At 44.9% G+C, this 17,941-nt stretch overlaps 1 protein-coding gene and 1 pseudogene across 5 annotated transcripts in view; one reads left to right on the forward strand and one right to left on the reverse strand.

Moving 5' to 3' along the window:
- The window catches only part of PACC1 (proton activated chloride channel 1), a 34,623-nt gene that overhangs the window by 11,895 nt on the left and 4,787 nt on the right, over nt 1–17,941 (reverse strand). For all 5 annotated transcript variants that reach the window (XM_027074480.2, XM_053209238.1, XM_053209236.1 and 2 more), the window contains exon 3: nt 908–1,117. In XM_027074480.2, the coding sequence (XP_026930281.1) occupies nt 908–1,117 (210 nt within the window). The remainder of the gene's footprint in view (nt 1–907; nt 1,118–17,941) is intronic.
- On the forward strand, nt 8,465–8,691 carry LOC128313101 (40S ribosomal protein S27-like; annotated as a pseudogene).

The raw sequence follows: 17,941 nt of genomic DNA on the forward strand, positions 1-17,941 counted from the left end.
TGACGGAGACAAAACAGAGCAGCATGAGAGCAGCATGTGGCACCAGATCCCGGCAGAGCTCAGAGAGACCCAGAGATCAGCAACAGAAAGTACAGCCCACAGATACAGGGACCAAAACAGACACACAAAGAGGGACGAACACGAGACAGGCAAAGATGGGTGAAGAAGCTACAAGCAGCACACTTCCAAGAAGCCCAGGTGGAAGGTACCAGAGACTGGCTGTGCCCTGTGGGCAGGCCATCCAGAGGGGGACTCTGGCATCCTGAGAGCACAGCAGGTGCACACACCAGCGGGGCACAGCCGAGGCCACAGAGCTCATGCCTCCGGTTCACTCCCACGATTCCAGAGCCCAGAGCCAGCCCCGCTTGCCCTGAAGGAGACACTACCTTCTATAGCAGAGACGACAGCCTCCTCAGGGCCCAGCCTCCCACCGGAACAGGAACAGCAGTGAGCCCGCTCCCCAGGCAGGGCCCTAACCACTTCCGAATGGCTTTACCTCCCCTGCCCCTCATCACTGGCCTCCGGCTCCAGCCGGGCTATACACATCCTCTCCAGAGGAGCCCTCTGCCTCCCTACACTTACTTTTGCGCCTGCTAATCCCCCTTCCAGAAAAACTCTCTTCTTGTCTATCAAAGCCCAGCTCAAATCCTATCTCCGTGCAAAGCATTCCGTGCCCACCCCAGTTACGCAGTGACCACTCCAGGCTCCGTGCACCCCTCTCCCTGGCACACGACACGCTCCTCTGGGTACTGACAGCAGCTCTCTGGGTGTGTACTCTTCACCTTGACTGTGCTCGGCTCCTCTGTCTACCCGCGTAGCCCAGCCCGGTGTGGGAGTGCAACGGTGGCTCATTTGCAAGCCAATGCCCCAGACCTGGGCCCTGATGCCCCTCCGGGACAGGCTCTACCTGGGGCGTCATAGCGATCCACCTCCTTGTAAGACACCGACATGACAGGGTGCTTGAGTTTCTCGCGGAAGTCTGTGATGGTCTGGTAGACCAGGAAGACAGCCACTGCCATGAGCAGCAGGTAGATGAAAATGAGCAGGACCGAGAAGACGTTCTTCAGGCAGGCCTTGCTGAAGCGGATGCTGCTAGAGGCAGACTCGCTGTCCAGGGCTGAAAAACACCACCACACATGAGACCCGGAGCCCTGGGGCAGGTGAGGTCAGAGGCAGCTGGCAATCTCCAGGCCCTTGACCTGCTTTACCAAGGAGGCAAGGTCACCCACACACCCAACCTCCCCACCTTAGCCTCCTACCCCTAAATCATAACACGTGGCACCTATTGACATTCACTATGCACTTCCTGTGCCAGAAAGAGGACCCCAAGAGGAAGGAGACACAGCTATTCTCTTTAAGAATCTCCCATCTGGAGGGACAAAGTTAAGATTCAACAAGGAAGCTGGCCCCAAACTACTTTTCTGGGCTTATCCCTGACCACCCGGCTCCCACAGGGTTCCCAGCTCCAGCTGTGCTAAATGACTTTCTGTTTGTCCAGCATGCAGACTCCCCCCCCCACCCCCGCAACACTAAGGCCCCTCACATTTGCCAATCCCTGTGCCTGGCCTGAAGCACTTTTCTTCCACAGCTGATTCCTGACTCATACTTCAGGTCTCAGTTTAGAAAGGCATTTTCTCAAGGAAGCCTTCCCTGACCCATAGCTTTATTTGAGGACCCCTTCCTCAACTCTCCCAAGGAACCCTGTACGTCCTCTATCGTCACTGCAATATCACAGTCTGTCTACACGTCTTTTTATCCTCCTCGGCTGTGAGCTCCGGAGAACAGGGCCAGGGCCAGTCATGTCCATCCATACTGAACCATTAGCCCTTCACTATGTGCCTGGAACACAGCAGCATCCCGCATTTATATGGTGAATGACTTAATGACTGATTAAAGGTATTCTGATTCCTTCCATCCAACACAGCTCTGTCTCTCCTGCCTGCTCTCAGACCATGCCCAGCCTTGATTTTGCTCCGCTAGGGACTAAGTTATGTGTACCCCACACCCTGACAAATTTACACTGAAGCCCTAATCTCCAGTGTGACTGTACTTGGAAATGGGGAATTTAAGGAGGTAATCAAGGTTAAATGAGGGCATAATAATGGGTCCTGACCCAACAAGACTAGTGTCCTTATAAGACAGAGGAGGATACACCAGGGATGCAGACACACAGAGAAAAAGCCACATGAGGGCACAGGGAGAAGGTGGCCATGTACAAGCCAAGGCAGGGGGCCTCAAGAGAAGACAAACTTGCCAACTCCTTGATCTTTGATTTCCAGTCTAGAGCTGAGAAAAAAATTTCTGTTGTTTAAGCAACCCCACCTGGGGTACTTTGGTACGGCACCCCCAAGCTGACTGAGACACTCCCATGGTGCTCTGTGCCCTCTCTATCCCTTGCCTGAAACTGTCGCTCCCTGAGGAAAAAGCCCTGTTCCCTCCACAGTGGATCAGCCCAAGGCTGAGGAGGAGTATGAATGCAAGTCTTAAAGGGTATGTGCTTGGCTTCTGGCTCCCAACTGTGACAAAATAGCTTAGTCACATCACCCTTCTATATACAATTACAAAATGTGGACAAAATACTTAAAAATTATGTGAAGGCAAAAGCAGGCAGAAACTAGAAGAGTCGGCCTTTGAAGGAAAGAAACTGCACTTGGTTAGATTCAATAATTTGCATGTTTTGCCCAAGAGCACTCACCAACCTCTATGAGGTATGGTTCAGGGTGGCCGTAGACAGGGTTCAGGGCTGGCAAACACCCAAATCTGCAAATAAAATCTGTTCAAATTCTTGGCTGGAGACATTGGGTGGGGGGGGTGGGGGTGGGGGGAGAGGGTGGCCAAGATAAAAAGCAGCAGCTGCAAAACTAAAAGAACTGAATGGAGATTTCAGCCACTGCTACTTCAGGAGGACTGTAACATAATCTATAACCTCTATAACGCACCATTACAATGTCTAGTGTTGAATCAAAAATCACTAGACATGTAAAGAAAAAAGAAAATGTGAACCATGCTCAAAGGAAAAAGCAGTCTATAGAAACCAAAGCCAAGATGACCTGATGTTGCAATCAGCAGACAGGAACTTTACAGCACGTGGAGGAGCTAAAGGAAAATATATAGATAAGGAATGGACAAAGGGGAAATAGGAGAAAAAGAAACTACGGGGAAACAGAAAAATAGAAACTATAAAGAAGAACCAAATGGAAACTCTAAAGCTGGAAAGAAAAGTAAATGAAATGAAAAATTCAATGCACTTTTTTAATAGCAAAGTAAGTAAATAAATAAAAAGTCGGTGTAGCTGAAGTTAAATAAAAAGAAATTAACCAATTGGGGGGGGGGGGGAGAAGAAAAAAATAAACAGAACCTACCTACCTAGATAACTGTGGGACAATATCCAATAGTCTAACCATACGTAACTGAAAAGAGACAATAGATCACAAAGAATATCTGAAAAAATAATGGCCTAAACTTCCCCAAACTAGAGAAAAAAACACATCAATTTGCAGACCCTGGAAGCTCAATAATGCAAAGCAGAATAGTAAGAACCCACTCCTAGGCAAATCATAGTCAAACTGCAAATGCAAAGATAAGAGAAAAAAATCTTGAAAGCAGCCAGAAAAAAAAAAAAAAACATATCACATACAGGATTTATATCTAATGATAGGTAACTTTTGATCAGAAATAATAGACCCCCAAAAAAATTAATATAAAAAAAGAAATAATAGACACCAAAAGACACTTCTTTAAAGTGCTGAAATAAAAAAATTCTATCAATCTTGAATTAAATTCCAGCAAAACTAACTTTCAAAAATGAAGGTGAAATAAAGATATTTTCAAACATAACGCTAAGAGAATTCATCACCAACAGACCACACCTCAATGCATGAGGAAGAAATTCTGAAAGTTAAAGGGAAATAACACCAGATGATAATTTTCAAATGTACAGGAAGGAACGAAGATCACTGAAATGTGAAACCGGTAGGTAAATATAAAAAGCTATTTCTAGATTTTTAAAATGTAAGACTAAAGCAAACAATATCATAAGGTTTATAACTTGCTGGAGAGAATGGGAAAATGAAAACTACATGAGACAAACAGAAAACAGCAGAAAGGTAGAACCAAATCCAACCATATCAATAATTACACTAAATGTGAGCAGACTAGGGGAGAGTCCAAGATGGCAACACAGGAAGACACTCAACTCAAATCCTCCCATGGTCACACCAATTCTACACCTACATAGAAAGCAAATCCTCCTGAAGAACTGGTGCCTGATCAAACAGCTTCTGCACAACAAAAGATAAAGGGACCACATAAAGAATGGAAAAGAGATGGAAACATAGTGACAACAGGCACCCCACCTCTGACACTGTGGACTGTAGCAGAAAGGGATTGCACTGAGGGACTCCTGTGCAGATTCGCCTGCCCTGGCACACAGAAAAAAAGCTATGGTTTAAAAGGCAACAAGATTAAAGGTGAAGGAAACCCATTCACTAACTCCCGAGTGTCTGACAAATGGTGGGGATTGCTAGAATTCTCTCTGGGGTCAGAAGTGCTGGTGAGTCCCTCCACGTTGGTAGCACAGATGGGAACAGAGGCTGGACGCTCTAGCTGGCCTACTGCCACAGTGGGCTCTGGGACCCTAGCCCACACCAGCTCTAGCCATATTCCCAAGGTGTTCCCCCACAACCCACCCACCCAAGTGCCAGCTGACCTACCAAGGTGGCCCCAGACGCCCATCCCACCCTCATCTGTACCAGCTTCAGTTTTTCTTGCCAGGGTGCTCCCTGCAGAGAACACCCCGGGACCCCTAGCTGGCACCCACTAATGCTCCAGTCAGCCAGCCAAAGCTGCCAGGCACACACAGTCTATGCAGAGACGTCCCTACACCAGGCAGAGGTGGCTGTTTCACCTACTTCATAAAAACAAACACAGAACGTCAGACAAAATGAGGAGACAAACATGCTCCAAACAAAAGAATGAGACAAAACTTCAGAAAAAGAACTAAACACAACAGAGATAAGCAATCTATCTGATAACAGTCATAAAGATGCTCACCAGACTTGAGAAAAGAGTAGATGAACTCAGAACTTCAACAAAGAGACAGAAAGTATAAAAAAGAACCAGAGTTAAAGAATATAACTGAAATGAAAAATACAGGAGAAGAAATCAACAGTAGATCAGCAGATGCAGAACAGATCAGCAATCTGAAAGACAGGATAATGGAAAGTATCTATTGAACAGCAAAAAGAAAAAAGAATTTTAAAAAATGAGGGTAGATTATGGGGTCTCTGAGACAACATCAAGTGTACTAACATTTGCATTATAGGCGTCCCACAAGAAGAGAGAAAAGGGGCAGAAAACTTATTTGAAGATATAATAGCTAAAACGTTCTTTAACATAGGGAAAGAAAGAGATATCCAAAGAGCCCCAAAGAAGATGAACCCAAGGAGGTCCACACCAAGACATGATAATTAAAATATCAAAAATTAAAGATAAAGGCAGAATCTTAAAAACAGCAAGAAAAAAGCAAACAGTTACGAACAAGGGAAAGTCCGTTAGACTAGCAGCTGATTTTACTGCAGAAACACTGCAGACCAAAAGGGAGTGGCATAACATATTAAAAGTGCCAAAACCTACAACCAAGAATACTCCACCCAGCAAGGTTATTCAGAGAGAGCTTCCCAGACAAACAGAAGTTAGAGGAGTTCATCACTAAACTGGCCATTAAAGGGACTTCTTTAAGCAGAAAAAGAAAAGAACATTAACTAGAAGAAAATCATGAAAGGAAAAAATTTCATGGGTGAAAGCAAACACAGAGTAAAGGTAAGTAGATCAATCACTTATAAAGCTAGTATAAAGGTTAAAAGCCAAAAGTAGGGGGTGCCTGCGTGGCTTGGTTAAGCCTCTGACTCTTGATCTTGGCTCAGGTCACGATCTCACAGTTTGAGTTCGAGCTCCACGTCCAGCTCTGAGCTGACACCGCAGAGCCTGCTTGGGATTCTGTCTGTCTCTCCCTCTCTCTACCCCTCCCCTGCTGGTGCACACACAGTCACTCTCTCTCTCTCTCAAAAAAAAAAAAAAAAGGGTAGTAAAATCAATCATATTTAAAGCATTCGTGAAGGGATTCACAAAATAGAGAGATGTAAACTATGACATCATATACATAAAAATTGGGGGAGTAAAAATTCAGTGCTTTTAGTATATGTTCAAACCTCAACATAATAGACGCGATGTATGACAAAACTACAACTAACATCATACTCAATGGCAGAAAAACAGAAAGACTTTCCCCTAAGTTAAGGAACAAGACAAGATGTCCTTTTTTGCCATTTTTAGTCAATATGGAACTGGAAGTCCTAGCCACAGCAATCAGACAAGAAATAAAAAGCATCCAAATTGGTAAGGAAGAAGTGAAACTGGCACTATTTGCAAATGACATACTATATATAGAAAACCCTAAAGACTCCACTGAAACAATTAGAACTAACGAATGAATTTGGTAAAGTTGCAGGATACAAAGTTAACATATAGAAATGTGTTGCACTTCTATACACTGATAACAAGGTAGCAGAAAGTGAAATTAAGAAAACAATTCTATTTATGATTGCATCAAAAAGAATAAAGCACCTAGGAATAAATTTAACCAAGAAAGTGAAAGACTTTTACTCTGAAAACTCCAAGACACTGTTAAAAGAAACTGAAGATGACACAAGAAAATGAAAAGATACCACACTCATGGATTGGAAGAATTAATCTTGTTAAGACGTCTACACCACCCGAAGCAATCTACAGATCCAATGCAACCCCTTTCAAAATACTAACAGTATTTTTCACAGAGCTAGAACAAGTAATACTAAAATCTGTAAGGAACCAAGAAAGACTGTGAACAGCAAAAGCAATCTTGAGAAAGGAAAAAGCTGGAGGTATCACAATCCCAGATTTCAAGCTATACTGTAAAACTATCGTATTCAAAACAGTATGGTACTGCCACACATAAGTCAACAGAACAGAATAGGTAGTCCAGAAATAAACCCATGCTTACTTATGATCAATTAATCTAAGACAAAGGAGGCAAGAACATACAATGGGGAGAAGACAGTTTCTTCATTTAATAGTGTTGAGAAAACTGGACAGCTACATGCAAAAAAATAAAAGCAGACCACCTGCTTACACCATACACCTTACATCATGCACAAAAGTACACTGAACATGGTATAAAGACCTAAATGTAAGACTGGAAACCATAAAACTCCTAAAGGAAAACATACTCTGTAATCTCTTGGACACTGGCTTTAGCAACATTTTTCTGGATCTATCTCCTCATGCAAGGGAAACAAAAGCAAAAACAAACTATTGGGATTACATCAAACTAAAAAGCCTTCGCACAGCAAGGGAAACCATGAACAAAACAAAAAGGCAACTACTAAATAGGAGGAGACACTTGCAAATGATATATCCAATAAGGAGTTAAAATCCAAAAATATAAAGAACTCCTACAACACCCTCAAAAAATCTTATCAAAAAATGGCAAAGGATGTGCACAGACATTTTTCTAAAGAAGATACCCAGATGGCCAACAGACATATGAGAAGATGCTCAACGTCACTAATCATCAGGGAAATGCCAATCAAACCCACAATGCAATAGTCCCTCACCCCCGTCAGAATGGCTGGTACCAAATACACAACGGGGTGTTCAGTCGGTTGAGTGTCTGACTCTTGGTCTCGGCTAAGGGCACAATCTTACCGTTCATGGGTTCAAGCCCCACGCTGGACTCTGCACTGACAGCACAGAGCTTGCTTGGGATTCTGTCTCTCCTCCTCTATTCCCCTGCCCCACTCATGTGCTTGTGCTGTCTCTCTCTCTCTCAAAAATAAGTACATAAACTTAAAAAAACTAACAACGCAAGAAATAAGTGTTGGCAAAGATGTGGAGAAAAGGGAACTCTAATGAACTGTTGACAGGAGAGTAAGTTGGTGCAGCCACTGTGGAAAACAGTATGGAGGTTCCTCAAAAAATTAAAAATAGAAATCACATTCCACTACTGGGTATTCACTCAAAGAAAACAAAAACACTGATTCAAAAAGATACATGCACTCCTATGTTTACTGCAGCATTACTTACAATAGCCAAGATATGGAAGCTACCCAAGTGCTCATCAATGGATGGATAAAGAAGATGTGGAATATAACTCAACCATAAAAAAAGGAATGAAATCTTGCCATTCACAACCACATGGATGGACCCAGAGGGTATCATGCTAAGTGAAATAAGTCACACGGAAAAAGACCAATACTATGTGATTTCACTTATATTTAGAAACTAAAAAACAAAACAAATAGAAACAGAGAACAAATGAGAGGTTGCCAGAGGGGAGGAGAGTGGAGGTGACGGGCCAAATAGGTGAAAGGAACGAAGAGATGCAAACTTCAAGCTTTTTCGGCGGTGACAACCTCCCCTCAAGGACATGCCCCTCGCAAAGGACCTCCTCAATCCCTTCCTGCAAGAACGGAGGAAGCGTAAGAAGCAATGAAACGTCCAGTGCTGCAAAATCACCACCATCTTTGGCCACGCACAAAACGGTAGTGTTCTGTGTTGGCTGTCCTCTGCCAACCTACAAGGAAGAAAGGCAAAGCTTACAGAGGGTGCTTCTTCAGACGGAAGCAGCACCGAAAGCAATCTGAATCCAAATGAGTGGAAAACCATCCCAATAAACACATTTTAAATTAAAAAAATAGTAATAAGGTAAGGACTTCCAGGTATAAAGTGAGTTATGGGGATGAAAAGTATAGCATAGAGAATACAGTCAGTAGCTCTGTAGTAACTTTGTATGGTGACAAATGGCAATTTATTGTGGTGAGTCCTGCATAGTGTGTAGAACCGTCGGACCACGACGTTGTGCACCTGGAACTAATACAGTTATATTAGTCTATAACTAGGTCAACTATACTTCAACTTAAAAAATGTCAATGGACTAAACATTCCAATTAAAAGGCAGATTAGACCTTTCAATCTGGATTCAAAACAAGACCCACAACACACTCCCTACAAAAAATGGACTTCAAATCCAAAGATATAAGAGTATTTGCTCATGATTAATTCACTTTCTTTTTATTTAAAAGCACAAAAGCAGGATCAGCACAGAGCTATCAAAGGGTCTTAGGTGAGAGGAAAATAAGCCATCCATTCTACACTTCTACAAACACAAATCAAGCATCAACTCTGTGCGCAAGACTTGGTGCTAGGCGCTTCAGGGAGACCCCGAGAGAGGAGGACTAATGGTCTGTGCTACAAGTGCTACAGGACTCAGAAGCACCAGAGGATGTAAATGGTGAGATTTCCTTTGTTGGGGTGATGTATGGGTGTGAGGAGAAGGACAGAGATGAGCAAAAGGCTTCGTGGAGGAGGTCATCTAGCCTTGTGCCCAAAGCACCGGGAGAATTTTGATGAAGGAGTAATTTGGTGTTCATTATTCATTTATTTTCTGAACTGAAAGTCCGGATGTCCAGCCTAGTGGTTAAGAGCATGAGCTTTAAGTCAGAGAGGTTTGGGCGGCCAGCTCTCCTATGACTACTCTGAGACCCAGGGCAAGTTACTTACTGCTCCTAAGCCTCACTTTCTTCATGTGAAAAGGAAATGATCACTTCAATTTTACTGGATATTTAAAAGAAAGGAGAGAATGTTGCAAAATGCATTACAGACTGCCTGCTTAATGAATTAACGTTACTAGAGAAATGGAACGTACCCTCTACTTTTCAAAACATAAAGCCTTTTGGGGGGGTGGGGGAGAGGAAAAATGGGTGATGGCCACTGAGGAGGGCACTTGTGGGATGAGCACTGGGTGTTGTACGTAAGCCAATTTGACAATTACATTCATAAAAAAAAAAAAAAAAAGCCTTCAATAAAAACAGCAAAAATGAAGACCATGGCACTACAATCTCTTACAATGATAAACTAGAAAAAAATATGCCAGAAATAACATGGAGGCAAGGCATAAAACAGTATCTTTCACACAGTAGGCATGTGATGTTTGCATGCCTATGAAATGACCGAATGACCCAAATAATAGATGAGCTACGTCTCACAGCGCCAACTAGCTACCTTCCGTCCGTAGGAGAAAAGCAGTGCATTTGAGGCCTGTAAAACTGTAAACCAACTGATACATCTTACTATTCATGGCAAGATACTTTACAACGTCTCTACATTACACAGATGTGCGAGTTCCCAGAAGTGTCTATGAGGTTCCTTCAGACAGTAAAGAGCAGGTCAGGGGAGGCAATGGACAGTCACAGCTACAAAGAGAAGTGAGGAACCAGGAGCCAGGAACCCCCAAGGAAGCCTGCCCACGGCTGAGCACGAGCCACACGGAAGACGGCAGCTCTACCTCTCCAAGAGGAATTAAATCAAGTCTCTTTTTCAACTTTTGTCTCTGATCCTACTGCTACTGCTTCTTATTGTTATTAGGGACAGTGTCCATTTCTGCTCCCTGGTGGCTTTGCTATCCGCCTTCTCCCCGGGTTTCTCTGTGACTCTGCTCCGCTGCCCTGGCCAAGTCCCTCTCCCAGCCTGCATCCTGTATAGGGTGCTCTGTCACACACACCACAGGACACTGCTCTCCTTCACACCCAGACTGTAGGTGGCTCCCCTTACCTCAGGCGCTGATCCCTGATCAGTCGCGTGTAGCCGGTCTGCAGAGTCACAGGACCCAAAGTGCAGTAGTCCGTGTACAAGCGGACCTCCCCACAGCTGTTCTGCCTGGAAGGCACTCCCCCCTCCTATGGCCCATGTAAGATCACAGGTTCGCGTCAAGATTTTTTTAAAGTAATCTCTACAGGCAACATGGGGCTCGAACTCAAAACCCCAAGATCAAGAGTGACCCGCTCTTCCGACTGAGCCAGCCAGGCACCTCCCCACAGGTTCACTCAAAAACATGGCAGGTAAAAACACATTCCCTGTCACAAGGGACTCATAATTGCTGTAGCAACAAGGGACCAGGTTTCAACATCTGAATGAAGTTTGGAAAAATCACAAGACAAAACTGAAGGAACTCTGCAGTGACTAATTGGGTACATAACATCTGAACAGAATTGTTAAGAGTTAGCAGGGACCCAAAAGGCCTTCTGGTCCAAAGCCTTATTTGCGCAGTGATCCAGGTCCCAGAGAGCCTAAGACTGGCACAGAATGAGAGCCCTGGGGTCCCGACTCCTCGTCAATGTTCTTTCCCTACGCAACAGTGAACGGTAGTGCTTAAGGATCCAGTCCCTGACAACGACAAAAGATCTGATTGGAAGAATATAACTTCATGACAAGTAGAAGCTCGGGACATTTTTAAGTAAACTGCATATTTCAGCCTGGCTAAACCATGCAATGAAGAGGAAGAGTAATGGGCCTTTGTGGGCAGGTATTCACTCTATCATAAGCCACACATACATGATTGGAAATGTTCTGCCTTCATGAAACCTTTGGTTAGGGAAAGAGAGGAATTTGCATCTTCTTGAAAATTCTAAAAAAGCTGACTTAAGGCACAAAAAGGTCAGATGACAATTGCATCATCTGGATTTGTTTGGCAGAGGTACTTGGACAAATTACTCTCATGGGGTCCCCTCTGTTTCGCTCACAGAAGCCAAGCTGAACTTGTTTACCGGCCTTTTCTTGATCCATAAATTGGCACGTGAGTTAAACAAAAACTGTAAAAACTAGGGGCGCCTGGGTGGCTCAGTCGGTTGGGCGTCCGATTTCGGCATGGGTCATGATCTCATCGTCTGTGGGTTTGAGTTCCGCGTTGGGCTCTGTGCTGACAGCTCAGAGCCTGGAGCCTGCTTCAGATTCTGTGTCTCCTCTTCTCTCTGCCCCTCCCATGCTCATGCTCATGCTCTGTGTGTCAACAATAAATAAACGTTAAAAAAATTTAAAAAAAAACGGTAAAACTATCATCCATACATGCTATAAGTGACACTCCAGTTCTGAAAGAAGACACTAATACATTTTGCCATTAAAAAAACAGGTGCTGGATATTTTGGCAAAATGTCCCGTGTACTCTGCAGTCAGAAAAACCAAACACCTGCTTTTTTGTGGCAAGCTGGATGAATGTGTTTTAAAAGTATACATTCTTTACATGAATGCAAACTCATGATGAATGTGTCCTGTACAGACACATTCTGTAGAAAGACAGAAATAATGCACAAGATTTTCTTAGGAAAGGTAATCTAAGAAAAATCCAAGACAACCAACACTGCTTCAAAAACCCAGACTTGCCCCGGAATAGAAGTCAGCCCATTAAGGGATGTGTGATGAGTAATTCAACTTCTGAAAACACAGTGGGACCTTTATTCACAGGAAGGGGGAACCGGTCGTCTACTCTACCCCTCCAAAACTCTACCTTGCAAACAACAAGGGGCTAAGATGCATCCTGAATGCAAAGAAGGAATGAACTATCCTTTTGGGTTTTTTTCCTTTTTAGTGATGCGATGGGTTTGTTGTTTTCGTGGGGTTTTTGAAATATAATTTACATACCATAAAATTTACCCTTTTAAATAGGTGAATATATTGGTTTTTACTACATTCACTAGGTGTGCAACCATCACCACTATGTAATTACAGGACATTTTCATTACCTAAAAACAAACTCCATACCCATTAGGAGTCACTCCTTCCTCCTAGTCCCTGACAACCAATAATCGGCTTCCTGTCTTGATGGATTTGCCCGTTCTAGGCAGTTCACATAAATGGAATCCTACAACATAGAAGCTTTTGTGTTGGACTTCTTCCACCTAACATATTTTCAAGATTCATCCATGATGTAGATGCAACAGTTCTTTATTCCCTCTGACTGACAAATAATACCCCGCTGGGTGAATATATCGTTTATTTATCCACTCATCAATTGATGGACCCTTGAGCGGCTTCCGCTTTCTGGCTATTATGAATCGTGCTGCTATGAACACTCATGTACAAGCTGTTGTGCAGATGTAAGTTTTCATTTCTCTTGGGTATGTACATAGGAATGGGATTGCTGGGTAATATGGTGACTCTCTATATTTGAACTTCTAGGAACTGCCAGACTTTTCCACGGTAGCTGCACCATTTTACGTTCCCCCCAACCATCTGTGGGGGTCCTAATTTCTCTACATCTTCACCAAAACTTGTACATCTTATTGACCACAGCCATTCTTGTAGGTGTGAAGGCGACACAATGATACAAATCTCACTGTGGTTTAGATTTGCCCTTCCCTGATGATCATGATGTTGAGCAGCCTTTCATGTGCTTATCAGTCATCTGCACTACAGAAACATTATTCAGATTCTTACTTGGGTTGCCCTTTTATTATTGGAGTATAAAAGTTCTTTTATATGGTCTAATACAAGTCCTCAGATCATGATTTGAACAGGTCTCTCATCCTGTGGGCTGTCTGTTCACTTTCTTGGTAGTATCCTTTAATGCACCCAAGTTTTTCATTTTGATGAGATCCAATTAATTTTTTTCTTTGGTTGCTGATCTTTTTCAATTCTATTAATACACAGTGGTTTCCATGGAAAATGCACTGTAATGACTAATCAGCCAAGTGTCTTCCTCAATTTTGTTACAACAGTGATATAGTAAGCTGCTTATTCAGTTAGCGTGTCTGGTCTCATTTCTCCCTTAGAAAAGAATAAGTGGTTGTAATTCCCTTCATAGAAAGGAAACAGATCGAGGCTTTCGGATTATGGACTGTAACTCTTTATCTCAGAGAGTACAACTGGGAATATAATCCTGAATGTCTGGGTGCTTAACTGGAACCTCTGCTGCCCAACAGCCCCCACCTCCAGGCCTCCATGGGGCTCCAGCTCCACCTCCTCTTCTGGTCCCCGAATGCGGCCACCCCTGGAGGCTCAGTCTCCACAGCTCACTCTACAGGCGGCCCAGGCCTTCTCAAAGCTCGCACTTTAGCTACATCAGTCGTCATCTCGCTCCACCTCTGGGCCTCTCCGCCCAGACGTCACACCTTTGAAGCTTCGTATGTCTGCGGCAGAGAAGCACCTTCTCTTCCGGCCACTCACCCCGGACTGTACGTCTACATTCTCCCACTCACCCTGCTTCAAACCTCAGAGTCTCCTTTGACTCTTCCTTCTCCCGCTCCCCCACGTCGAAGCGGCCCACCCTGCCAGCCTCTGACCCAGCACGGTCCTCCCTCCACTAATCCAGCCCTACGGCACTGCCACACTGCTCCTCCCTGCATGCCCGTTTCACCCCCTTACTGCTCTGCTCCAATCCCATTAAATGCTCCCTGTTCCCTAACGGCTAAACCCTGACACTCAAAGCCCTCCATAATCTGACCCAATCTGTCCTTCCTACCTCATCTCCTACTTCTCTCACCAACCCTCCGCTCCAACTGTACCATGCTAACCGACTGTTTCCGACACGTCCTGTGTTATCCCCACCTCTACACGGTTGCACATCCCGTCCCTCCTCCCTGGCCTGCCCCGTCTCTTTCACCTACCAGTCACCCTTGCTTCAGGTTAATCCCACTCCCTTCACTAACCGGCCCCCCCTTCGTTCATTTCTGAAGCACCTGTCTCTACCATTTCCTTGACCCTCTATCATTGATCCCAGTTGCTCACATGAGATACATTCCTGTTCCCAATCCCCATGTCCCCCCTCCAAATGTATAAATACTGAGCACCCACAGTGGGCCAGACGCTCTGCTAAGCATCAGTTACAATGAAGTGGGAGGGGAGACAAAAGTTCTGGGAGGGCCTCACAGGACTCAGGGGCAGGCCTAAGGGGTTAGTAATGATTAAAGAATTATATTCAACAAATGTGCCCTTTAGACTGTGCTACATTCTATAAAGGAAAATACTGAGGGCTAGGAAAGCACATAACAGGGAGAAAAGGCCCTCAGTAAGTTGTTCAGGGAAGGCTCTGGAGAAGGAGAGAGAAGTTCTTCTTTGGGTATCCTGCCTTCTCTCTCTACATGTCCCAAGTTCCTGGACACAGGCCCTGCCTCATTTGCCCTCTTTTTAGTTTTAGCACATTGCCTAACAGGTGAAGGAGCCCATGAGTGACTCTGGTAGAGGAAGGGGAGGATTCTGGAGCAGAAAAGCACCTCATCTAGAAACTGAGCCAGAGTGGGAACACGCTGGGAGACAGCCCTGGGTTCAAATCCCAGCCCTGCCACTCATAAGCTCTGAGCACATTACTTGGACCTCTCTGTTCCTCATCTAGGAACCAGGACTAACCATCTCCCTCACAAGTGGCCATGAAGGCTACGTGTGAGTATACACAGACAGCCCTACGCAGACCTAGTGCATGGAAGCACCCAATAAACGGCTGCTGCCATCGTTACCGTTATTTATGTTACTATTACAGGACTGAAAGGCAGGAAGTGAGCTTTGCCAATTGTGTGTCAGGTCACCAAATACGGGCCAACTCCCTACTAAGACTTCTGAGTCTGCATCTTCTATGGTCTACAGCAGAGATGAGCCCAGAAGGGTTTCCCCTGAAAGCACGAAGGCTCTTGCCAGTCTATGGAACTATCCCAATTTGCTCTGCTTGAGGTCTGGTTTCCTGCTCTGACTGACCTTAGGCTGTAAGGCCCCAGGAATCTGAGGCAAAAGAGAGGCTAAGGCCAAAGGTCATCATGGCCACTTCCTAGTTTGGCTGGCACTTATCTATAAATGGAAACACAAAAGAAAGCTTCGTCTTTCCAAGTCTGGCAACCCTCCTCTCCTTCCGGCCGTCTCCATCTATCCTCTTCAGACGGGGGGCAAGAGGGCAGTACAGGGTGCAGCAGGGAGAAGAGTAGCCCACCAAACATGTCCAAGTCCTAATTCTCGGAACCTATGAATGTCAAGTTAACAGCAAAGAGAAATTAAGGCAGCAGATGGGATTAAAGCTGCCGTTCACCTGACTGTAAAACAAGGGGATTTTCCTGGGTTATCTAGGTGAGCCCTGCGATTACATGTAAACATGGAAGAGGGGGCAGAAGTCTATGTGACAATGAGAAGATAGGAGAAAGACTCAACAGGCCACCGGTGGCTTCAAAGATGGAAAAAGGGCCACGAGCCAAGAAATGTGAGCACCCCCTAGAAGCTGGAAAAGGCACGGAGATGGATTTTCCCCTAGAGCTTCCAGAAAGGAATTCAGTCCTGCTGAAACCTTAATTTCAGCACAACGAGACCCATTTTGGACTTTTGCCCTCCAGAACTGTAAGATAATAAATCTGTTGTTTTAAGCCACTAAGTTTGTGGTCATTTGTTACAGAAACAATAGGAACCCATATACAGAGCTAATGCAAATAAATATAAATATACTGTTCTCTCCCTGGGGCTTCAGGACTTCAGACGTAGTGCCCAGAATCAGCGTGGGGGCAGCCATGCTACCACCTCTTACACAATAAGCTTTACTAAAAGGATGCTTAAAATACTTTTTAAAAACCACTGGTGCAGTAGAAAGCCTGGGGTCAGACAGAGCTTGATCCTGTTCACCAGCCAAGTGATCCTTCCATATTCTCCTTAACCCCCTGGGGCTCAGGTCCTCATCCATCAAAATCAGGATGCCTACCTCACAGGGTTGTCATGAAAATTAAATGGGGCAACGGGAATGACAGAGCTCGGCCCAGAGGAAGCAGTCAGTAAACAGCTACTCTTCCAGCCTCCGTCCTTCTACAAAGTCTTCCCTATGGGGCGCCTGGGTGGCTCAGTTGGTTGAGCATCAGACTTCAGCTGAGGTCATGATCTCACAACTCTTGAGTTCGAGCCCCACAGTGGGCTCTGTGCTGACAGCCTGGAGCCTGGAGCCTGGGGCCTGGAGCCTGCTTCGGATTCTGTGTCTCCCTCTCTCTCTGCCCCTCCCCCGCTCATTCTCTGTCTCACTCTGTTTCTTGAAAATAATATTTAAAAAAAACTTTTTTTTTTTTTAAATAATTAGGCACAATCACAGAATATCCTATGTCATTCCTCTCCCTTTAAAGGGATCAAGAGGAGCACAATCCCACCTCCCTCAACCCACCCAAGCGGGCAGAGTCAGGTTGGGGTTCCATTCACTCATTCAGCAAATCTTTATCACATGGACAGGTCTGAGGCAGTGAGCAGAACGGACTGGTCTCCACCTTCATGGAGCTTACATGCTAGCAGAAGAGATGTTCATCAAATGCCAAGTAAATACACTGCCCCATCAGGGAGAGCTGCGAGGGAGAGATGCGTGGACTGCAAGTGACAGGTTGGAGGGTGGAAGTGATCTAGCCAAGAGGTCAGAGGCTTTGTAGAAAACAAGTGAGCTGAAGAACGATTAAGCATTGACATTAAACATTAATCGGAAGAACGATTAAACATTAACTTGATGACAGAGGGAAGAGAATTCCAAACAGAGATATAACAACAGAAAGGCCTGATGGTGGAAGGGAGGGAGGCCCAAATAAAAGAAGGCCAGCATGGCTGAGGAGCAGAGAAAATGGGGAAGCAAGGAAAGCAGGGGCAGGGGGTGGGGATGACTCTCCGATTCAACTGGATGGGTAATACATTCTATTCGCCAAAACAGGAAGCACTGAAAGAGGGCCACACCAGGAATGGGGACGTCACGAGGTCAATTTTGGACATGTGGGGTTTAGGGTACCTTTGGGGCATCCAAGCAGAGCCATGACCTGGGCATCTGGATATACGGGATATGTAAGTCTGGAGTTTATAGGTAACCTCTACACTAGAGGTGTAAACATGGCAGTCACGTGTGAACAAGAAGTAACTGAAGCAGGGACGGGGCCTGGGTGAGACCGCCCACTAGAGAGAGAGAGAGAGAGAGAGAGAGAGAGAGAGAGAGAGAGAGAGCGCGAGCCTCTGACAAACACTTAACACCCAAGAGCTGGAAGGTGACTATAAAGGCGGTTGGAAGGAGCACTCCGAGAAGTAAAGAGTTACGTCATCTAAGGGTGCAGAGAGTACCCAGGAGGAAGAAGAGGTCAACATCAACTAA

This window comes from Acinonyx jubatus, chromosome E4 (genome assembly GCF_027475565.1).
Source record: "Acinonyx jubatus isolate Ajub_Pintada_27869175 chromosome E4, VMU_Ajub_asm_v1.0, whole genome shotgun sequence".
In the NCBI taxonomy this organism is placed as follows: domain Eukaryota; kingdom Metazoa; phylum Chordata; class Mammalia; order Carnivora; family Felidae; genus Acinonyx; species Acinonyx jubatus.